At 43.0% G+C, this 24,733-nt stretch overlaps 1 protein-coding gene across 1 annotated transcript in view; it reads left to right on the top strand.

The window, feature by feature from the left end:
- Nucleotides 1-24,733, top strand: part of DNAAF8 (dynein axonemal assembly factor 8) — a 93,498-nt gene that overhangs the window by 46,382 nt on the left and 22,383 nt on the right. The window contains 12 exon segments of the mRNA XM_057407990.1: nucleotides 2,563-2,707; nucleotides 4,855-5,149; nucleotides 5,515-5,523; nucleotides 6,779-6,876; nucleotides 9,436-9,590; nucleotides 10,710-10,854; nucleotides 13,491-13,613; nucleotides 15,473-15,655; nucleotides 16,213-16,557; nucleotides 18,364-18,426; nucleotides 20,616-20,669; nucleotides 22,695-22,864. Of these exon segments, the coding sequence (XP_057263973.1) occupies nucleotides 2,563-2,707; nucleotides 4,855-5,149; nucleotides 5,515-5,523; nucleotides 6,779-6,876; nucleotides 9,436-9,590; nucleotides 10,710-10,854; nucleotides 13,491-13,613; nucleotides 15,473-15,655; nucleotides 16,213-16,557; nucleotides 18,364-18,426; nucleotides 20,616-20,669; nucleotides 22,695-22,864 (1,785 nt within the window).

The raw sequence follows: 24,733 nt of genomic DNA on the forward strand, positions 1-24,733 counted from the left end.
TCTTGAGTTTTGGTACAAATACTGATCTTGAAGTATTTCTCACTCAGACCTATATATATCAAATAAGTATTTTGTGTCATCAGTATTGATATGCTGATTGCTCTGAGCCACAGAAGATTAAACTGTGAAATGAGGAGACTGAAGAAATTGCTACCAGCTAGGGTGCAAATCAGTAACAGGAGACAGTATTTTGATAGCCTAAACCCACTTGACTGTAAGCCAGTATATAATACAACTTATCTAAACCTTGTGCTCAGAAATGTTCAAAAAAACTAATTCTGACGCTTCTGGTACCACCTGACCTACAGTAACTGTGTGTATTCTATGCACAAGTAGGATGCAGTTCTACTTGGTTTACCACAGAGGAAGAGAAGGTTAGGATAACTTAGGTCATATTTAGGAGTACATACCAAAATGCACTGGACCTCCAACCACAATAACTTGTTAACTGTAGTAACTTACCTTTCTTAGCTCTTGTGCAATACCAAACAGCATGTTTGATCTGACAGAATTCAGTTTCCTGTCAGTGTTGATTCAGGGAGATGCAGATACACAAAGCTTCCTCTCAACACTTAACAGTTCATGCCCAAGCCATTGCTGAGATGTACCAGGCTTGCTCCTGGAAGGTACTTGAGGTCCACATATAGGAGCTGAGGATACCTTATGCACAGTTGGAAAATGCCTTATGTCTTTGTTACAGTTCCTCGATGTGCCTCAGGAGTGCTGGAGTGGGTCTGTACAGGCCTCTCACAGCAAGGGCAGGGTGCTCTGTAAGAGAAGGCTATCTGGGAGCAGAGAGGGTGCAGTCCCATAGTATCTAAGCAGGGAAAGCAGAGCAGGCCCAGCAGCTGTAACCAGGCTCAGCCAAAGAGTCCACAGTGACAAGCTCAAACCAGAAAGCCTGTGGGTTAGGGTAACAGCCAGAATTAGTGACCTGTGACATAAGAAGGATGTGGAACTGTTGGAGCAAATCCAGAGGAGGCCATGGAGATGCTGCAAGGGCTGGAGCAGCTCTGCTCTGGAGCCAGGCTGAAAGAGCTGGACTTGTTCAGCCTGGAGAAGAGAAGACTCCGGGGAGACCTTAGAGCTGCTGCCAGTGCCTGCAGGGGCTACAAGAAACCTGGAGAGGGCTTTGGACAAGGGCCTGTAGGGACAGGGGGAATGGCTTTAACCTGACAGAGGGAAGACTGAGATGAGCTCTTAGGCAGAAGTTCTTCCCTGTGAGGGTGCTGAGGCAGTGGCACAGGGTGCCCAGAGAAGCTGTGGCTGCCCCATCCCTGGCAGTGTTCAAGGCCAGGTTGGATGGGGCTTGGAGCAACCTGGTCTAGTGGAAGGTGACCCTGCCCGTGGCAGGGGGTTGGAAGTGGATGAGCTTTAAGGTCCCTTCCAACCCAAACCAGCCTGTGATCCTATGAGACTGGGCAAAGGCATACCTGCAGCAAAGCTCAGCAGAGGCCAAAGGCAAGTACCTGAAGCCAAAGCAGAGGCAGCCGGGCTGGTGCTGAGGCTGTGCAGTGCTGGAGAGCTGCATTAGCAGAGCTGGCCCTGGGCCCAGGCAGCTGAGCTCCAGGGACTCAGAGGAGCCACAGAAAAATTTTTCCTTGCTGGCTGCTGAATATTGGGTTAATAGCAGGAGAGCTTGAGCTAGACAAACATAAAGAAATAGAGCTTTTATTCCTAATTAGACCACTTTTTTTATGATTTAAGTAAATTTATATCTTCATTTATCATGATTGTATAGGCCTTATAACGTGTTTATGGGGGAGTAGCATTTCATTTAAAGTGTCCAATAGTGATGAATTCATTTGGCATTCACCGCAGCCATAAAGCTTGCTGCTGGGGAGAGCGTTGAGTTGTCTTCTATCCAGGAGGACCATGCACATGTTTGAGGCCATTACAATCACACTTGTCTGATCTACAGCTGGACAATTTATTACCCATAGCACCACACAACTTCCAGTCATAAGGAGTTTGCTTCTTGAAAGTATATTTCTTCTGATGAAAAAGTGATAATAATTTGCGTCCTTTTGGGTATAGACATTCAGTCTGTTTTGGTGTATGTTTTCCTACAGACCAGGATGGGCTGAATTGCACTCATCTGGTAAAGAAAATTTCAAAATGTAAATGTGGTACAGAACCAGTGATGTGTCTGCCTTTTAATTTTGTATTTTTTAATATTGGTTTTGACATTTTTATGTATGTATAAAGAAACAACCAGTTTGTCTATTATTATTTAACCATATTTCTGTATTATGTGAAGTTTGACAGCAGGAGGGCTGCGCTTCAGGCTCTGCCCCAGAGAATTTGCAGGTTTTTTACTAGTAGGTTTATGTGACAAAAGGCACAGTCATATTAGCAGAAATAGTCAATCATAAGTATCATAACTATCTGTAATTCAATCTGAAGCCGAATAGCGTGTGAACATAAAAGAAAGCCACTTTGTAGCTCTTACAATGTGAATAAAGCATGGGAACTAAAGGTGAGCAGAAAAGATACAGCTGTATGGTTGTTGAGGGCTTGGAAGCATTTAATTCACTTTTCCAATGTGCTCTTGCTGTTAAGGTTGCCATGGTGCTGCTGTTTGAAAGGCTCTTCCAAAGTCCCCTGGCTACCCATCGCATGTTGCAGCTGGTACTCAGTGCAGGTCTGGATACCTGTGGACTCCACCTGCACTATCCTCAGCAGGATGTACTGCTCTCCTGCTCAGGTGAGGTCTGGTTTTCCTTCTGAAAACTGAGGTGGAGGCAAAGATCTGTGAATGTATGAAGGTGAAGAGTGATGTGATGCTGTGAATATGGGGAAGAGGGTATCAGATTTACAAGTGTTGCTTTATCAGTTCCCATCTCTTTCCCAAAAGAAATGATAGAAGATTCTGGGCTGATTCTTTCTTTCTGTTCCCAGTATTGAATATCCAGGAGTTGAATTTTTAAGTCTTGATATATTTTTGTGTCTCAAACAACTTCAGTTGTGTTCACTTGCAGTGATCTTTCCCAGATTGCAGTGCCTTGTGCTCCAGGGTTACTTGTGTGAGTTAAATATACTATATTAGCTCCCAGTGACTTTCCTGAATGTTCTAGCTGCAGAAAATCCAGCCTCCCCACAATTTCCCCCATCCTGTTGTCCATGGGACTTAAGAAGCATGGCAAAAGTACTGATCTAGCTGTCCTGTAATTGCATTGGCTGACAAACCGTCACCAAAATATCATATGTGCGAAGGGAAGCCGGTCTGAGATGGGAGACCAGCAAGAAAAGGTAAACAGAAATTATCTTGGTTTCTGAACTCAAATCACTGAGTCTTTAACATTGGACTCCAGTGTTTTCACATACTGCTATGCACCACTCAGTTCTTCATTGTTTTTCCATTTCTAAAACAGAGTTAATGATGTCTTTCTTAAAGCGTGTCCAGAATATTATTAGCTGCTAATGCAATATAACTGTAGAGCAACAGATGTTACATTAGCTGCTAAGCATAGAAATTGCCTGTGTTCTAGTATGGCTTGTACTTCCTTTTACGCCAAGAAGTTCTCCTGGCAGGTTTGTATGTGACACCATCACAAAGACAGGAAAAGTATTTCTCTTGGGGAAAGGTATAGGCAGACTGAGAGAAATGGGCTTCCTTTTCCTCAGGCAGAAGGTGAGTGAAGACCAGCTTAACCAGAGGAAAACTCTCCTGTCTCCCTACTCCCTATTTTCGTTTGAAAAGAACAGGAGCAGACTGCCTTAGAAATGATCTTACAGTTGGGGTTGGCTCGGTGCTGCGTAATACATTCATACTGATAGCTGGAGAAATTAAGGACTCCAGAAATGAATAAGAAAACCATAAAATCAACAGTCATTAGGAGATGAGAGGCAGCAGATCTGCTTCAATGCTCTGTACCATACACCATTATTTAGGAACATTTTGTATGAAGAGACAATTCATTTGAGCTGAGAACTGCTTATGTTAGTTTGTAGATTACATCTGTATCCTTAGCTTGAAAACTTTAAAATTATTGTTTTAAATATGTACAGCCAGTTTCTCTGTTATCTACCTACTCTGGAGACTTATATTCTGGCTTCTGATTCTTATGCAACAAATGAGGTAATTGAAAATGCTTTTAATCCTCAGGGAAAAAAAAAGACACACCTGGCATCTTTTTCTGACATCTGCAGTAAGAACTGAAGAGGAGCCAAATTTCTTCTGTTTCTGGGGTTACTTACTGGGCCCCAACTATGCTGACTGTAGACATAGAGAAAGGCTTGCCTGAGACATAAGGAAGAGTTGTTACAGGAAATAAAGGAAGCCTCAGCACAAGTCCTGGCAGGGGAATAAAGGAGCCCGATCAAATATTTGCCTGGATATGTTGTCTGACATCATAGTACAAAATCTGTATTGGAGGCAGAAGGAAATAATCTAGAAAAGAAGTCTGCAGATTTCCAGTTTGTGATCCCCTTCCCAGTTTTCTCATATCTGATGAACATCACAGAAAACATCTCTTTTTGGAAGCTTGTGTTCTTGTTCTTTCTTCCCTTCAATTCCCTGGCATTCCTCATGGGAATGAACAACCGCCTGTACAAGAAGTTAGTGCTGACTTCTAGGGTATCAGCTGCTCCATAGTAAAGAACCTGCGCATTCCTTGCCATGGCAAATCTGAGGCAACCAGCTCTTTTTTCTTTAACAGACTACCTTGAATAATCTCAGATTTACTGCTGTATAAAAACATCCAGCTGGTTGCCAGCATGTCACCCACAGGACAGGTAACTAGTAGGTTGAAGTCCAGTTATGACAAATCTGAAAAGAACACTTGAGTGGAATGAACAGCCTCAGGATGGGTTGTTCCATGTTTTAGTCACATATATGTCTGTCTTTCACAGGAAAGCTGCCTTCTTCTTGTACTTCAAAGACAAGCAAGGTTCCACCAGTGGTGGCATTGAGTGTGAGAGGGCCTGAAGCATACAGCACCTTGCAGGCCCCACAGCTGGCCAGCATGACGGAATGCAGCTCCATCAGTGCCATCTACTGCAGAAGCCCAGAGGATCCTCTCATCCACCTGCCCCTCCTGGATAGCTATGCACAGAGGGAGCTCTGCCTCTGGTTTGGAGGGAGGTCTGCTGCATCAGCACTGCATGCTGGTGTCCTGCGTCCAGATTCGCAGTGCGACAGAGCAAGGTGATGGCCCTGCACGGTTTTGAACCGTGGTGGTTTCCATAGGCAAAGTGTGACATGGAGGCCAGACAGGAACCCAGCTTGTCATGCTCTGTCTTTACCAGCCTTTACCCATGCCAGCATGGGTGACATGGATTAGTGGGAGGTGTCCCTGCCCATGGCAAGGGGGTTGGAACTAGATGATCTTAAGGTCCTTTCCAACCCTAACTATTCTATGATTCTATAATTCTGTTAAAGGTCTCAGTGAACAAGAGTGCAGGGTGGGAGCAGTCTTTCTACTTTTATAGCTCCAAACCAGTTACTACTCTGTGCAGACGTCCCTCTCTTACAGGACAGTCTCTTCTGCAGCACCTAATACGTGTGTCAAGGTGTCAGACGTGAGGCTCTTGCAGTTGCTCCCCATTACTTGTTTCCTGGTAGCTACGCATGTAATTAATACCCTTGCAGCATCTGCTCTTGTGCCTGCTGTCCCATATCTAGCTGATCAGACTGATTTTAAACCTCCTCCAGCTGTGCCTGGTGCTGCGGAAGGGCTGCAGGGTGTTAAAGATCCCTTTTCATCCTTGATACTGGGTGCCATGTGGCAACAAGCTAGAGGTGAGGGAATCCACAGCCCATTGATGCTCTCTGCAGAGTGGCAAAGTGCATCCATGTAGAATTAACTTGATGCTCATGGAGGGATTGTGTGTCAGAGTTCAGTTCTGCTGGGCCATGAACTCTCATCATTTCTACTTTAAAGATTTGAAAAAAATAAATTCGGCAAAGTTTCATTTTCTTCATTTATTTGTTCATTTTCCCCAGGGGTGCTTTTTTTGTCTTACAAAGATGATGAATTCTGCTCGTCTGGTATAACTTAGCCAGTCCAGAGCACCATTACATTCTAAATAATGCACTTGTCTTTCTCCTAATGCTGGTGATTTGGTCCATTGGGGGACAAGGTACAAACTGCAACTCAGATTGCAGTTTTCAGATTATATTTGCAAATGCCATGGTCTCCTGGGAGTGAAAAACTAGGATGTATTCCAGCCAGCTCAGTGATGTCAAAGGATGAGGCAGGCAGCTTTGCCTGAGCAGCCTGTGCTTCCCAGACCCAGCCAAACAGTTTCACACACTGAAGTCTGAGTTATTGTCAGCTCCTGGCTTTCAGAACCACACCTTATGTTCACTGTGCTGTGATTTATGCTTTCGGGTATGCAGGGGTGTTGTGGAGGTTTCATCTCTGCCAGACTTGGTTGTTCGTGTTGTCCAACAGCAACCTTTAAAACTGGCTGAACTTGGGCTAAAGAACCAGAAGTGAGCAGCAGCTATGATGTATACGTGGGTAGGAAAAGTTCTGGTGATGCGACCTGACACATTGCTCAGTTCCCAGATTTCTTTGCCAAGCTGGCTACTCTGCATTAGCTATCTTTAACTGAACACAGAGAGCCTTGGGGGGAGTAATAGAAAAAGATGTTTAGTCAGAGAGACCTTGAGGCAGGTCATGTTATGGTCAAAGGATTGAAATGGCTTTTCCAGTAAAGTAGTTTTACCAAAGAAGCTTCTGCGGCCCTGGGTTTGTTGCAGAAAGTAGGTTTGAGTCAGAACCTGGTGTAACAGCTTTTAATATTTATTGCTTTTCTTTAACTCACACAGCCCTTTGTCAACTAGGGCAGAAGCAGATGAAGAACAGGTTGATCGCCAGGACATGGTGCTGTCTCAACCTCTAGCAATGCTTGTCTCAAGTACCTAAGGTCAGTGTTAGGGAAGGAATTGTGAGGTGTTATGGTTCTCTGACAATATTACGTTACTGCAGTGCACCTGTGTCAGGACATTCTGCCCCACTGGATTGCTCAGTGCTGTAACCTGGCCAATTCTAGAGGCGAAAATGAATTTCTAGTGAAACCCTGCTGTTTAAAATGAAGTGACAGAGGAGCACGATCATGTCATTCTCCTTGTGGGAGGAGATGCTGGAGTCCTGTAGGCTGCTTAGCTTTCACTGAAAGGTAAAAAAAGAAGAAACAAGACAACACCCCACAGGAAATCTCTGCACGGGACCTGATCTGCAAAGAAACAGTCACGTGAAAGACCTACCAGTGCCCTTAAACTGCATGTTTAACTGATTAGAGGTCACCTACCTCTACTGGTTGAAGAGTTGTTGTTGAGGGGATGAAATGGTTAAGACTTCATTTAGGGCAAGACTGACCACACAATCACAAAGGAAAGTACTTCATAGGGCTGATATTAACTGGCTATCACTTGCCCCTGCCCAAATCGCCCTTGTCTCTTTCTTACGATGGTGTATAACTCAGGTAGCCTGGCAGACAGCCATTGGCTTTGTGCTATTTGGGATTGGTATCGATGGCAGCTGGTTGCTGCTGATGGAATGAGTCACATTCTCTGCCTCCCCTTCCTTTTATGGCCATTAATGATTCACATTTGATGTGGGCTGCTGAGTTACACCACACCACGTTCCATCTGTATTTGGGCTCAGGAAGTCACTTTTAAGCTTTGCTCCTCAGATAGATAACTCTTATCGTGACTCTTGGAAGAGAAGCTGAAAATGTGGTCTGGGAGCAGACGCCCTGGGGTGTTTAAAGGAAATGAAACTCACTGACTCCTTCCCTCAGGTTTCCAGCAGCTTCTCTTTGAGACAGGAAGATAAATCCATGCAGAACATTCAGAACAGATACACTGCAGCTCCCACCAAGTATATCTGCCCCTCCTAAGTAATCAGACCTTTACCAACCCTAGCAGGTGTTCTTGTTCACAGAATCCCAGACTGGTTTGGGTTGGAAGGGACCTTAAAGCTCATCCAGTTCTACCCCCCTGCCACAGGCAGGAACACCTTCCACTAGACCAGGCTGTTCAAAACTGATTTCGATATGTGTATTACATAAAAGATGCTTGGGTTTTAAAGTGTTATCAACTACAGAGGAAATAAAATCTTACCACCTGCAACTCTGAATTTTGTCAGTTCACATATAATTAATGTGGCACTAATGTCAGTCTGGCTCAAAGCCAGCAGAATTAAAGCCAAAACCCTAAAGAGACATTTTAGGCAAAGTACCCTGCCTGTCCCATCTTTGGTAATAGACATAAACTTTCCCTTGCTTTGTTGCAATGGCTTTGAACTACCAGGTCAGATTCCTGGGGGTACAGATATTCCTATATAAAGTCCAGAACCAAAAGAAACATTCACTGCTGATAGTCCTGCCCCCAAATCACAAGTGTAATTGGGACACAGAAACTAAAATACTCCAACCTCATTATATCATTTGATCAGAGCTAAAAGTGAATAATGGGACAGTGTAGAAGAAACCCATGTAGAAGTGATACTGAGGATTTCTCTTCAGAGCTCACTCTTGGCGGCAGGCTGTGGAGATCTGAATGTACATTGTGTGCAGAATAAAAAGCTATAGTAGGACTAGGGCAGTGTAGTAATGAAGGTGGTGTTAAAAGCAGAGACTCGTGATAAGATTAGAGCAAAGTGAAGACCTCAGATCAGAGGCTTCAAGGAAAAGTCTTGAGCTTGTCCTGTAGTACCTAAATGGGGCTTAGACACTGCTCAGGAGGTCTTGTAGGCTCTTTCCCCTAAGTTGGCTCATAGCATCTGTTGTCGCCAAAGGCAGTGAGTTTGGGATTGAACTTGGAAAACAGGAGCCTAAAAACCCAAGGTTCTAACCCGATGTAAACTCCAGTTGCTTCTACAACCTTATTTACTGGGATGAGGGATACAAGGAGAGAATGAGCAGCCAGACCTAGTGGATGAGAACTGGGTAGGAGAGAAAAGGCTGATACCATTATCATAATAACCAAGGACAGGAGCCACAGGAGGTACCAAACCAAAGAGTGAGGTGAGGTTATGATCACAAACTGATCCAAAGATTCAGGAGCTTGTGCTGCAAGGCAAGCTCTGGGGAAAGGTTAAAGACAAGACTAAAGAAGGAACAAGAGGAAACAGAAAGGTAACAGCTCAAACAGCCTGGCAAGGACTGATGTGAACTGAGAGCACAGATACCCCAAAGGTAGGTGAGTAGCTATTAGATAACTAGATGGACCTGATGAGATGGACTGTCTGGGGTAGATGATTCATAAAGATATTATTGATGATGCCATAAGCTTTGCCATTCTAGGTTGGCATCTGACAGCAGTCATTATGAGCTGGATAGAGCAAATAAACTAGAAAATACAGTGTCACCATTTGGGATGTGGATCAAGTTGGAACTAGTCACTGTCAGAGTTGTCTTGCAGTGATACCATAGCTTCTGTAAGAATAATATGCTGCTTTTCTTACCCTCTTTTTGGTCTAGGGGATGTCATTTTGATGGTGTCACCTGTGATATCTCCTTGTGCATATGGTAATGTGATTTCAGTCTGTACTCGTCGGGGGTTTGTCCTGCAAGGAGTCAGACAGCTGCAGCTTTCACCTGAGCAAGCTGCTGTGCTGAGCATGACACAAAGTCAGGTACTGGAATGAACGCATAGCTCAGCTGTGTAATTTGTGTCATTTTTCTTTAGTAGGGAAATCCCACCAGGCCTCAGCCTCTCACTGAGAACAGAAGTGTAAATTCATAATTGGGCCTCCTCCTCCTCCGTGTTTGCCTACTCCAAGTGGCAGACATGAATTTTACCACTGACTTCAAAATAAGCAAGAGCATGCAGTAGCCCCATAAACCAAAACAACAATTTCAGATCTGCAAAGGTGTATATTCAGGAGAATAGTCCTTGTCTGACAGATTCATGTTTGATTGTGTGCTTCATAGTCCCTGTGGGACTGCTTGTGGCCTTTCAGCATGAAGTCTCCTGGTTTAATGCATCCAGATGGATTGCAAAAAGAGCTTTCTTATTGTCAAAAATAATGACTTTTCTTCTTTTTCTGTGAAGCTCTAACCTGATGATAGATTTGAGTTAGAGCGCAGTTGGCATTTTGACAAGTCAGCCAAAGGAAACAGCAATAATCATAGATAGAAGATTTCAATCAAGCTTGACATATGCAAGAAGTCCAGATCTGCACTTCTTAACGTGATAAGTCACCCAGGAATCCTGTGATGCTTTCTTTTACCAAGGAGTGGACCCCTTACTCAAAATTACCATGCTTAGAGTCATTTGCCATGTCAATCAAGAGATGCATAATTTTGCAAACTAAATGGAGCACAACCCCTCTCTTCTCTAGTTGTTCTGTGATCAAGCCTGAGGAATAATGCTTTCTGTGCCCATAATATTTTGTGGAATAAACATGACTTGTCTACGGAATACTACAGCACAAATAGCTAAACACTGTGAGTATGTTCCTAAATGGCCATTTAAGAGAATAACAAGAGAAACTATTGCTTCAGTGTGCTGTCTGAAGCTAAATGTTTCTGAAAAATTATCCCTTTGTTTGGGATTCAAGATCATTTTTTGCATGAGTGACAGGATGGCACCACATATCAGCTGAGTTATAGGTGTTGTGGTTTTAGTCCAGCCCAACTGCAGGGCAGAACATTTTTATGTTAAGCCTCTTCCCTGAGGTTTAAATTAAGTTTCTTTGTCTCCTCAGTAGATGACACATGAAAGTAGTTTAATGTGGCCCTCATTATTGCAGGTGGCTGTATTTTGCCCTAGTAAGATTTCAAGTTCTCCTGACAGTTCTGCAACAGGAGAGTTCTCTGCTGAACCACACATGCACTGTCTTGTTTTGCTGCTGAAGAAGAAGAATGCTTGTCATCACATTCCTGCACTGGTGAAAGGTAATACCTCCACTGCTCAACAACCTGGGAAAAGGAGGGTTGCATTTCAGTGCATGTGAACTAAACATTAGCAGACTAACCATGGCTGTTGCATTGCAGGGAATATTTATTGGGAGTAGCAGGGCCCGGTAGTTTTGCCATATGTATCTCCAGACCAAGGCGTAACTCAGTCACTGCTACATATCCAACAGAGCAGATTGATCTATGCCAGGTTTTTGATCTTTAGCACTGGAGTCTTCTTGAACACAAAGTAATTCATTTTGGAAGAGACCTTAGTTCTTTCATCCAGTGTCCTGCTCAATCCAGCATCAGCAATAAATTTGGATCAGGATGCTCAGGGCTTTTTTCAGTCAGGTCTCAAAATTCTGCAAGGACAGAGGTTCCCCCACCTCTCTGGGCCTTTGTTCCAATGCTCGACCATCCTTATTGAATATTTTTCCTTTATATTGACTTGAAACCTCCTCTGTTTGAATTGGTGAACTTTGTCTCTTGGCTTCCTACTGTACACCTCCTTAGTGGGCCTAGCTTCATCACCTCAATAAACTCCTCTTGGGGTTCTTATTGCACAGAGAGGTAGGGTAGCAAAAAACAGGTATGTGAAAATAACATCTGATACTACCAACCTAAGCCCTGGGTTCTGTGTATTTGTCACTTCCAAGGATCTGAACAGTAACTCTGAACTGAACTGTAAGGACTGCCAAAAAACAGAAAAAAATGCTGCCCCAAGTCATCTTACTTGAATCAGACACTGTTCTGAGACTCTGATTCAGGAAAAGTCTCTGAATTATGAGCTGTCATTGTTCTCAAGCAGGGAAGATCACAGGCAACCGGGGTGATCAGTAGGGAACAAAGAACCCTGCCCTGCCTGTTTCTTCCTGCTCTGGCAGCAGGCACTTTGCCTGCAGCAGGATTGTTCATTCCTGCATGTCCTCTTCAGGCACCACTGCTGAGAGCAGAGGGTTACTGTTGCTGGCCCCTCCATTAATGCCACTTCAAATAGTACATGATGGAGATATTCAGCCACTGCTCAATTGCTGCCTTTAATCTATCCATAAGAGAAAAGAACATTTAGAAGTGTGGGTAAAAATGACAGTTCAAAAAGGCCTCTGCTTTTTCTGCTAAGACTATCACAGAATGCTCCGAAAGCAGACTAATTACAGCACCGTGTCACCTGCTGCCTATAGACCCAAGGAAGGTTGCTCATTATAGTACAGTTTCTGCTGCTGTTCTCAGAGTGCCACAGATGATGTTTACAGTGTTTACATGTTTCGCACAGGGAAATTTCTGCTAGAAATATATAGGTGGGCACTGGAGCAAAAGATATTCTGGAAAGGTAAACATTGTCCCTCACTGTAGAGAGCCATTTCTTATGGAAAGCTGACATTCTTGCCACACAAACTTTGGTTTGGCCTCTGGGAAGTGTAGAATAGCACTAGAATTTGAGTAGGGTAAATACCACACTGAGAAGTTTTGCATTTATAATCAGTACCCCTGAAGAGGAGTTACCCCTTCAAGGTCTTGACCACTCTTCAATTGTCAAAGTAAGAAAACATTCAAATCCTTGCTGAATCGTTGCAAATCGTTCCTGAAATAGAACAAAGGTAAGTGTCCTTGGTATTGGACCTCTATCTTGAGGATCAAACACCATAAATTTTTGTCCAAGCTTTACCTTTTGCCACACGTTGAGTTTGAGTAAACAGCAAGTAATGCTGCTGCTGTGGTTTGGTTATGCACGGCACCTGAATTTTGAAAAGCAGATACGTGATTGCCAGTAGTACAGGCTCAAATTCATGGTCAGAGCTATGTTTGACATCCAAGGTTTGTGATCAGCCTCTAGCACTAATAATCCATTCCTCACGCTACACTACAGTAGATTTTTGACAGGCTTGTATGGTAGAAAGCCATAAAATGTATACAAAGTAATTTAAAAAATAACAAGCCTTTAAAACTGTGGTCTGAAATATTATTACAGAAGGCTGAACTAATTGTAGAAGTGAACTGTATGCCAGTGCCTTAATGCACTGCCTGTGCATAGCCAGGCCTTTTAGAGGGAGAACAGGAACTGAGAGATTGCTGTTTTCTAGCACTTAGTGTCATCCTAGCAATGCCTCTCAGGCCCCATGGTTCTGGGAGGGATGCAGGATACTGGCCTTGCACTTTGAGGGCCTGCACTTGGGCACTGGGTTCCAGGTTTGTGACTTTTCTTCCTTGTGGCACCACCTTATTTAAGAGACTTCTTATAAGTCAAGAGCAGTGTAGCATCTTTGATGTATTTGTTCCATGTTTTGATTCACAGCAGGAGGTAGAAGGTAATAGAAATGACCGGGGTGCTGGTCACAAAGCAGAGGTATTTCCAGAGAAAGCTGTTGCCCTGCTTTAACTGAATGCGATCTGGGGGAGAGAGGATGATTAAGGTGCATTTCATGTCTCTCAAGTAAGCTCAGCATGACCCTCATTAATATCTCTGTAATGGAACTGTGATCAGATGAATCCAAACACCTGATAATGTCACTGAAATCTGGCAAATAAGCTCAGTGAAATACTGATTTAATTTTGTATCAATAAGAAGAGTGTTTTTATCTCGGAAACATCACAGAACTCTGTATTCCTCACATTTTGTTCTGTTCTATATATAGGACTGATGGATGAACTGGCAAAGCAAGGCCATGTGCAGAGCAGCCAGGCTCCCACTGCCCAGACCAACCCCTCCATGTGGTTTCATGTGGCTCCTTACACCTAGACCTTGCTGCAGGCACTGGGTAGGTCAAAGCTATGGGAAGTGCATTGTTCTGGGGTTTTCAAGGTCTGACAACCTTATCAGGGGATTTTTCTGAATTAGGAATTCATTAGGAATATGCTTGTCTATAATAACTCATTTAGTGTTCTGCTGTCTGTCAGTCATACTAACTGTTATTAGATGTCTTCTGTTGCTGGGTAATGATGGAAGAATCAATAGAAAAATTAAATGGAGATACCTTTGTAAAGTAAATTAAAAAGCATGTGGAAAAATAAATTATTCAAATGTGACATGATAACAACCAGTTAAGCCTTAAGCCACAATTAAAAGCCTTATAACCAATCAATTTGTATTTATTGCCATAGTCTCAAGTGAAGTCAAACTACTGAACTGTGATTAACTGGTGGTTAAGGGTGTCAAACTAGAATTTGCTGCAGTGATAACTGTTGGCAGCTGTAGTTCTTTCAGAGATGCAGGGAAAGCGCTTTTTCATTTCACTTAGATGTTCTGAATTTCAGTTTCTGCAGTTTAATTCACTTCAGTAACTCATGCATTCAAAGCTGAGAAACTGATAGGACTTGAAAAAAGCAAGTAAATGTGTTTTCTGTTATAACTCTGACTCAGATGGGTAGGAGAGTCTTAAACCTCCTAGTTCTAGACACTTACTTGGAAGTTGTGGCAATCAGATGCTTATTTCACTAACTATAGGATAGTGCTTTGTTATGTATTCAATAGGTTAATACAGTTTTATTTAACTAGATGCATTATTCTAAACTTGGGATATCAAGATATTTAATGGAAGCATATTGCTTTCCAAAACCAAATTCCCACAAATCATAAGGAAAAATAATTATCAAATGCATGTCATTTACCATTTTCTGGCATCATGGAATGTTAGTATGTAGGAATAACTAAGTAAATAACTGTCAATCTATACAATTCCTTAATAATCATGTAGTGAAACAGTATAGAATCAAACAGGTTTCTCATGGGCTGGGGATTCTGCAAGCTACACTGTTCCCAGTGGAAATGTGGACATCCACGTGCTATTGTACCAGTCCCCAATTTAGTCCTCCATTATATGCCATGTAATGTCCTAGAATACAGATGAAGTATCATTTTAATATGAAGTCAGTCATTAATTATCAATCTGAAACTGATGCCTTCAATCATTTGGGTACAGATCTATCAACTGTGCTTAATGGTGTGAATAAGGATAGCAAAATTACAATGGAATATATTTATTATATATATAGGTGGAGACAGTGTTCTCATGGGAGAATGCATAATTAGTATATAAACTCTGAATAATCCTGAAAGATACAGCAAGGCCATGAGAGGCCCGAGGAAGCTTAAGCAAGCAAGATAAGAAGAAGCTGGAATTCACTGAGTTAATGAGAACTGTGGACTGTTGGCAAGCTTTCGAGGTCAAGTTCTCACACCTGTGCTTAACCACTTATATGTTAGTCACTAAGGGTCTTCAAGACATGTATCCAATCATAATATGCCAAATCACTGTAAGTGCATGTAAGAAATAGTATATAAGGAGTTAAGGCTTTGTAATAAATTTGGCAATCACTTGATCACATTGGTCGTCTCTGCATTGTCCGTGACTCCCGCATCAACATATATATTATATAGTTACTATGTGGCAAAAAGGCCTTCCAGTTAAGGAGTGTGACTAATCAGTGAAGGTTTGCTATGATGCTGCTGCTCATGCATGATCGTTTTTCAGGCTGTACTGAACTGCAGCATGAGAAGCGGTATCACAGTGATCACCACTGCCCCTTAGTTGAGAATTAGTCAGTTACTTCACACTAAAAGTCTTGATATTTGTTTTCGTGTGGTAACTCATCTTGTTCTGATGATCTCTGTGTGCAGGAAGAAGCCTCAGTGAAGTGCCAGAGCCCCATTACATTGCTCTGGATTTTTTCTGCAATAGAACCTATGCTTCTGATCTTGAAATGGAGCAAGCTGTCATGCTGGCAGTGGTTGGAACAGATGCTATGAAGAGTGCTGGAGAGCTCCTTCACCAGATCCTTCTTCCTGGGCAAGGAGATTCTAGCAGACAGAACCTTCCAGCAACATGCACTCATGGATTGAGCCCCTAAATATCTTGCTACATGGGATGTAAGACTACTTTACAAGCACAACAACATTTAAGGTACTTTAGAGACAAGTTGGTGTTAAATTGTAGCTTATTACTATAATCAATATAGCTTAAAATGGAACATCATGAGAGGTAGTAAAGGATCTATAATTATGGATTATAGTGTGTCAAACCACATTGTTATCAGTGTTTTCTCAGTGTTTTCTCCCTTTCAACTCTTCTCCGTTAGTTGTGTTCTCTGATCAAATCATGACACTTATGCTCCATGGCTCCCTGTTGATTTCCCAGATAGCCCATCTTTCATTTCACTGTAATGTAATTCCTAGCATTTGTATCTTGTGGATTTTCCATGTACATTTCTGTATCTGCATTACAGTATATTTGCAACAGGTGGCAAAGCTTTGGAACTTGTCTAGTAAAAAAAAAATCCATGCGAATTTAGAACACTTGTCTCCAAAAGAAAAACAGCTTTTATGAAACACATGTTACCAACTGAACAGATGCTAACCAGATTTCTCTTCACTTGTAGAAGAACACTGTTTGGGATTTGAGCTCCTTGGTCTCAAATGGTTGTCCCATCTCACTTGATGTCAGGCCAAAGAAGTAACCCCTTTTGAAGTTGGAGATACTTCCTGGCAAAGCAGCCTTGACACGCTAATGTCAAACCCAGTCCTTGTGTGTGCATTACGGCAGATCAACGCCTTCAGAGTTCTTGCAGATGCATTGGAGAGATTAACACAATGGAGGGAGAAGCTGAGCAAAAGTGGCAGTCTTCTACAGGTAGTAATGGCTCTGACCCCAGAGGTGACATTCAGGCAAGCCATCCTCTTCTTCACAGAGGCAGAGTTTGTAACTGGTAAGACATGGTTTTGCTGTTTATAATGCCTTAGGTATAAGGTGCTCAGGAATTTATTGAACCTGGACAAAGGAATCCTGTGCTGTGAGTTTTTCTCAGGCACAGAAAAGTGTAATAACTTGGGGTTAAATTCTGTGCTTGGCTGAGTAATGATGAGGGATATGAAATCAGCAGGAGCCAGTTGAGGTCATCTACAAGTTAGCCTATTAATTTCATGTGGGCATGGCCTGGTGCCCTCTCTAAAGATCTTGAGGTATTCCATAAATACTAAATTGATATTACAGTAGTTGGCAAGACCAGTAAATAATACTGTAGGTTTTGTCTCTGTATATAAGGGAAACTTAGAAACAAGAGGCCAAGATCTATCCCAATTAAATGTGGCCACCTATTTGTTGTGCCTAACTTGCTGAGGCAAATACCCCAGCCTTGTTCTTCACCTGGGGAGCCAAAGGTACAACCATTCTGCAACAGCTAAAGAAAGCAGATTTCTTGAGAATTACTTTTCATCCCAGAAGAGAGTGAACAGTTCATTCATGACAGAGGGGAGATTGAGATAAGCTCTTAGGCAGAAGTTCTTCCCTGTGATGGTGGTGAGGAGCTGGTACAGGTTGCCCAGAGAAGCTGTGGTTGCCCCATCCCTGGCAGGGCTCAAGGCCAGGTTGCACAGGTCTTGGAGCAACCTGGTCTAGTGGAAGGTGTCCCTGCCCATGACAGGAGGTTGGAACTAGATGATCTTAAGGTCCTTTCCAATCCAAACCATTCTACTACGAGGAAAGAAGACCGCTGTCAAAAGCCTCTCTGACTTCAGTGATATATGCTAGCATTGATCATTCAGCTTAGTAAACTTGAGAGTTTCCTCACAAAATAAGAAATGTAGGCTCATGCCTCTAAGCTAAATTGATGCTCAGACTATGGTGTTAGTGATATTGGGTGCTTTGGAGCAGCAGAGTATGAGCTCTCACTGTTTTCTTCCAATGTGAAATATATTGGTGTATCACCTTCATTCTTGGGGATGCCTGACTCCTCACACCTAAAGATAAACAGTTCTGAGCCTGACAATTCTTGATTATTCAGAAACAGAGAGAAATTAAGATTGTGGTAATACCAGATATGAACTGAGCAGGAGTGACACAGTTCCAGAAGTGCATTCATGCTTTGTAATTTATAGCTCTTTCCCTACCTTTCTGTGAGGAAGAAAGGTCTTTTGTTGTCAATAAACTTAGATACTCATGTCAAACACACAGTGGTTATGTAGTGCGGAGTAAAAAATTTGCTTTCCTAAATAGAAAAAAGAAAATGTGATGGCGTCTGGGAAAAGACAGTGAATTATGTGGGTGGTTTATGTGAGACAGGAGAACAAGAAAAAGAGGCCTTCAGAAAAGAAGGCACCAGACATCCCAAATTAGTGCATAAAACTGTAAGAATTGATGCATTGCTGCCCTTCATTAAAGATATCTTGAGACCAAAAGACAGGATAAGATGAAAGCACAACTGTGAGATCAGTTTATTGAGGAAGGTTGTAATCACAGTGCCAGTCTTTCCCACCAAAGCCATTGTCAAGGGCAGAGGAGCATAGCTGAAGCATGGCTCCAGCATCTTGCACTCTTTTACAAGTTTCCTCCTGTTTTTATTGTGGGATGAATGGTGAGGTGTTTGTGTGGATAACAGCTCTGCAATATTTTGCAGCTGGTCAAATGTTTGCCATTTTCCCTGCTAAATAAAATCACCTTTGTCACCCCTCATGCCCCCAGACAGAGAAGGTTCCCATCTATGAATCCATAACAATACATCTCCTTCCTTTTATAGATGCAGAACACCACCCTGCTATGAAATACCTGCCACCACCTGGCAAGAGGGCCAGGGCTGAAGGTAAGACCAGAAGTTATGCACCAGTTGCCTCTTAGATATACCCAAATAATTTTATACTCACAGATTTAAGAAAACTATAACCCTGTGTCCTCTGACAGAGTCATTAAAATGGGATTAGTAAACCTCTAGTTAGACATCAGAATCCCAGGCAATTAGGAAGCAAAGGACAGAGGGGTCCACTTGGTACTGGGGGAAGGTGGTAGTGTTGCGAGATCACCTTTCCTCTACGAAGTTCTCTGTGTGCTTGGATGTAGCCTACCTAGGGTTGGCGCGGAATGTAGGTTAGAAGAGCAACTAATGGCTTCTCTATAGTAGTCCTTTTCAAATGCAGATCTCAAAAAATACTAGTTTCAGGATGTTTTACAGAGGGGTAATTGAAACCTAGAGAGGTGAAATGTGTTGACCACCATCCCCTAACAAGTGAGTGACAGAAATGGGAGCAGAATGCCATTTCCTTAGTCTCATACAAGGGACTCTAACTTTTGAATTATAGTGCCATCCAAGTCACCACAGAATTCACAGGTCCTACAAGTTTTTCAATACTAAACAAAAAAGATTGTTACTGTGAGGATGTGAGCTAAAAAGTTAGAGGTAAGGACCCTGGAGCTGGCTCCTTCTATGTACTCTTATTATTCTCGCAAAATACATGACAGATGTGGAAAAAGGTCTCATTAAAAGGAAAGAACACTTTGCCTAGATACCTTCCAGATACATTGCCCTGGGAAACAGAAATACAGGGATTTCAGACAGTAATAAATACAAAGAAATGGTAATTTTGTTTTGACAAACAGATTTTAGTTTTCTCTTATCTACTTTGGATGTCACACTGCTTAAGTGTGTCAGTCCCTGGAAAGGAAGTCCTTTATCAGCCTGATGCAAGCTTCTCATTTGTACCCCAGTCCTAGATAACTTCTGGAGTCACATGTGCCTTGAAGTGCTTTAAATTTTCCTCACCTCCCCAGGACACTGCAGGTTTTACATTAGACTGAAGGAAACATTTTTTATATAGGCTTTTGTTGTAAGATCTTCCTCACCAGGCTCCTTTTGTACTGCTCTGTTCTTATGAGGAACTACTAAAGCGACATTCCTGGCTGCTGGGAAATGTCAGTGGCATTTTATCAGCAGAGCTGAGGAGAGGACTGAACCACAGTTCTGAGCTCAGTAGGTGTGTTATCAGAAGACAGGGCCTTTCTTTGCTTCCAAGGGCACAAGAGAGGACATTAAACAAAACATCTGAGCTTCTAGGACTTACACTGGAAACAAAGCAGCTTCTAACTTGACTGAGAAACCTTGGGATCACACCATTAGCCACTCTCTGAAATACAGAAAAGGTAACAGAATCAACAGGATTTAGTACTTGCAGGCCTTTACAGCAAGGCTTGGACTTACTGGAGAAGTGGGAAGAACATCGCCCAGGGCATCCCAGTACATCCCAACAGCTGAAAGCAAGCCATGAGTGACCCATGAGTTATAATGCTTTAGAATGTGTCATAGCGGCATTATGTAGAGATGATGGCTACATCCTCAAATTATTGTCCCAGCACATTGTCGTGGTTTAAACCCAGTCAGGTAATTCGTTCGCTCACTTACCCCCCCTTTCTTGCCCTCCCCCTGCTCTCGGAGGGACAGAGAGGAGAATCGAAAAGAATGCAACTCCCACAGGTTGAGATAAGAGCAGTTTAGTAACTAAGGTATAACACAAATCACTACTGCTACCACCAGTGATAATAATGATAAAGGAAATAACAAGGGAAGAGAATACAACACCTCAGCACCAGCCGACCGATAACTCGCCCCCCAAGCCCGACCAAGCCCCGACCGATACCTCTTCCAACCCTGCAGTTTCCCAGCCCTTCTGGCTAACTCCCAGTTACATCCTGGGCATGACGTGCTGTGGTATGGAATACCTCTTTGGTCAGTTTGGGTCAGGTGTCCTGTCTCTGCTTCCTCCTGGCTTCCCCTCCCCCTGGCAGAGCATGAGGCTCACAAAGTCCTTGGCCAAACCAAAACATCATTGTTATCAGCTCTGTTCCCAGGCCGAAAGTCAAAACACAGCACTGCACCAGCTACCAAGAAGGGGAAAAATGACTGCTACTGCTGAACCCAGGACATTATCCACCCCTTATTCCATACCATTCACGTCACACATGCACAGCACTTACTCAATTTTTAATTCTTTTCTCATTTAGTGGGAGAGAGGCAGAGATGCCACACAGAATCTCTGTTCATCTACCTGCAAACAGGTGAGAGAAGAGCAAGGGGGAAAGCGTGGTTTGGGAAGGACTTTGTGGAACTAACTTGTCTAACAGCCAAAAATAAGTAAAAAACATTATACCAACTTCTTCTTCAGGCTTGAGTACAGGCAGGGATATACACTCTCTTTTCTGAACATGCCAGGAAATCTGGTATTTGCTTCTCTTGAGCCTGCACTTATTTTAAGCCCCACCCAGATGTAGATTATTGCATATAGATAGCATATGAAATAGTATTTTTCACAGTTACACTATGAAATCAAAACCTATGTAATATTTTTGGGGGGAAAAAAATCACTGGCTTTGAGGAAAGGATCTAAAAACATAATGAAGCAGAAAAACAAAAAATAGCAGGCAACTTTGGCAAACCTGGAAAGGCCACTAAGCAGCCAGGGCTGGAGATGAAAATCAGGCACATCTGAGAGCTGCCAAAGAGGCACTTTCTCTTGCTGTTGTTACTTATAATCACCGAGGAGATAAAATCAACTCCAGGTGACAAGGTGTTCCCACCCGTTTTCAACACTTGTCTTTGAGCAAACAAAGATGGCAAAGTGACACAAAACAAATCCCTCCTGAAGTGTCTGAAGTCAATAAATGCAGCATGTAATGTTTCACATACCGCAGGAATAAGAATGTTTGCCCAGAAACATAGCAGATGGCAAGTAAAACATCTGGAGGACAATGAGGACTCATGTAACAGCACACAGCTGAGGTTGCTGTTCAGTGTGCAAGCAGCTGAATGCTTCTGAGTAGCTTGCTTTACTCCTGCACTTGCAGGCTGTTGCTATGGCATTTAAACCTTTCAGTTCAAGAATGATGCGAATAAAATGGCAGATCTCTGAGAGGGCTCCCTGCATGATAAGGGTTAAGTTTCCATATCAAGTGGGGGAGCAGTAATATAATTTTTTAGTTTTGATCCCGTATTTCTGTCATGAATCAGTACCATGCCATTTAGAAGTAACAGTATGCATTAAATTATATGTAGTGTTGATGCTTCATTGCATTGACATTTGTATAAATAGTAGTGGGGATACAGGAAGCATAAAATGACACTTTATGTATACAAACAGCTAACCATGGATGAGTGTGAGCAGCCTGCAGTACTGTAAGCTCATGCTTCATGCTAGTTGCCATAGTTAGGCACCAGCAGTTAATGGACCCTAACTGACTGGTTCTGACACTACTGCTGTCAATAAATCTTCAAAGGTTGTTCAAAGATTTATTAGGATATTAGGATATCGGGAATCTTGACTATATTCCTAGTTACAAAGTACTTCAGCAAAACTAGTAGTTTGAAAATGCTGCCATTTAAAAATGAAATGTCTCTGCTTTCTGCCTTTTAATGCAGTTGATATCATCAGACAGCAAAACTCTCTTGACCTGGTTTGTTCTGTTTCTCCCAGCACACAGAGCTGCACCTCGCTGGCAGCTCTGCTGGCGCAGCTTTGTCAGGTGCAAAAGGGGTTTTGCTGAAATCTCAGTTTTACTAAGCACAATTCTGTTTGTAATAGGTTTATAACATTAATTGAGACCTGTCATGCTTGTTGGTGCCTCTCTGAAACATAACTCTAACAGAGATAGCGAAAGCAAAACAGTGAGGAATGAGAATTTAATAGCTGCCTTAAGGATTATATCACATAATCACTACAGTTGACAAGAAAAATGTAAAAGAGAATATTTTATCCCTCTTAAAACTTTCATATTAATATAAAGAACTGAGTCTTATCCTACAGACCTTCCACGTTAAAGTCGTGGACTCAAAGCAGATATACTGGGAAAAAACAATCTACAAGCATATGGTTTTTGGATATTTTTTTTTAACTAAAAATCAAACAAAGCCCCATATGCATTCATCGGGGGGGTTATGACCTTTTTTTATTCAAATTTTTGTGAACTTGATGCCAGCTTTTAGATAAGCCACTTCTACTGATGTCTGTCCAGGCTAGTAAATTCTGCCGTGTGTTTTACCTCGGGTTTTAGGAGCAGCTTTGGGTTTCACTCTGTGCTTTGTTACAGGAGCCCAGATTCTTTGCACAGTGCTGCTGATCAAACCCGGTGCCTGGAGCCGCAGTTTTGCAAGGATCCTCCGAGAACTAGACCTGGAAAAATTCACTGTGGTTGGCATGAAACACATAAACCTGGAACCAGGCGTTGCCTTAGGACTCCTTTCTTCTGAAGTGAAACAGGTGTGTTAAGAAGCCGGTTGATCTGTGGCTACACTTAGGTTTGGAGTGGGGAGGTATGTTAGCTAGTGAGTAATCCGTTCCTGAAAAAAACACAAACCTCCCATCCGGGATTTCTGAGCTGTTGAAGTGAGCTATATAGAACAGTCAGCTCTGTACCAGTGTCAGACACAAAGCAAGCTGATGTGCTGACTGTTTCTTTTATTGCACGCCATAAAGCATCAGACCTGGTTTCTCTAACAAAACAAAAGTTTGGAGGATCTGGGCAATACAGACCTCCCAGGAATCAGTGGAGTTGCCAAGTTGCAATGCTGACTCTAACTGTAAAACAGTTGTCCTCTTTTCCTTTCCTAAGGTCATTTCAGGTAAAGGCACATCTAAGGAGCAACCAACTCCCCTGCAGTTGGGCTGGGCTTTCCTTCCATGTGTTTAAGCCTGGGAGTTGGGAAACATCTGCTGCACTGACAGAGAATATGTACCTCTGAAGCCCCGTTCCCTTAGATTGCATGTATTACACATCTTACACATGCAGCTGAATCTGTCTTCCAGGAGTGTGTGTAGAACAGACTGTAAAAATGACCTGCAAAGAGAGAAAATTGAGTTATTGTCATTTCTAGTGTCTAATAGACAATAAAGAAGGTTCTTAAATCTTAGGGCTAAAAATTGGTGCATGTTTCTGTTCTTCTACACCTTTAGAAATTATTTATTTCCCAAAATGCAATACCTTGATATGAGTGTAAAGATAGAAAAGGCAGGAAACTGAAATCTGGGCACTCCTGAGGAGCTAGATGATTTATTTTTTTTTAATCTCCTTGTTATGTGATTGCTTTCATGAAGGCACTTAACCGATTAACTTTGGCAGAAAACAAGACTTTCTAATCAATATTGCTCTGGGATTATGTTGGGAAAGTTTATAGTACTCTCTCATAGAAAATCTTAATAGTCTTCCAGAGGAAGAGAGGAGCATGCCAGGACAGTGCTCTAAGATAACCACCAATCAGGAGCAGTTACCACCTTCTGCATGATGGCAAAGCCATGAAGCACAGGCATCTGATTTGTAAATAGATACAGGCCACTTGTAAGACAGGCTGGATAGGTGGGACCGTGTGAACCTCCTGAAGTCCAACCAGGCCAAGTACAAGGTCCTGCAATCCCAAGCACAAACACATGCTGGGGGAGACTGGATGGAGCAGCCCTGAGGAGAAGGGTGTTGCTCACCATGACCCGGCTTCATTGTGCACTTGAGCCCAGAACTCCCCATGTGCTGGGCTGCACCCCCAGAGTGTGAGCAGCAGGTTGAGGGAGGAGATTCTCCCCCTCTGCTGCCCTCTGAGGAGGCCTCCCCCTACAGTCCTGATCCAGCTCTGGGGCAACAGCACAAGAGGGACGTGGAGCTGTTGGAGAGAGTCCTGAGACCGCAGAGATGCTGTGAGGCTGGAGCAGCTCTGCTCTGGAGCCAGGCCGAGAGAGCTGGGCTTGTTCAGCCTGGAGAAGAGAAGGCTTCTTAAGGGGAGACCTTAGAGCAGCTCCAGTGCCTAAAGGGGCTACAAGAAACCTGGAGAGAGGCTTTGGACAAGGGCCTGTAGGGACAGGACAAGGGAGAATGGCTTTAACCTGACAGAGGGGAGACTGAGATGAGACCTTAGGCAGAAGCTCTTCCCTATGAGGGTGCTGAGGCGCTGGCACAGGGTGCCCAGAGAAGCTGTGGCTGCCCCATCCCTGGCAGTGTTCAAGGCCAGGTTGGATGGGGCTTGGAGCAACCTGGTCTAGTGGAAGGTGTCCCTGCCCATGGTAGGGTGTTGGAACTGGATGAGCTTTGAGGTCCCTTCCAACACAAACCAGTTTGGGATTCTGTGAGGAGTTGCTGAAGGA

The sequence above is a fragment of the Pezoporus wallicus genome, unplaced genomic scaffold (genome assembly GCF_028554395.1).
Source record: "Pezoporus wallicus isolate ANWC-B61680 ecotype Strahan unplaced genomic scaffold, APGP_CSIRO_Pwel_v1 contig_4012, whole genome shotgun sequence".
Taxonomy (NCBI): Eukaryota; Metazoa; Chordata; class Aves; order Psittaciformes; family Psittacidae; genus Pezoporus; species Pezoporus wallicus.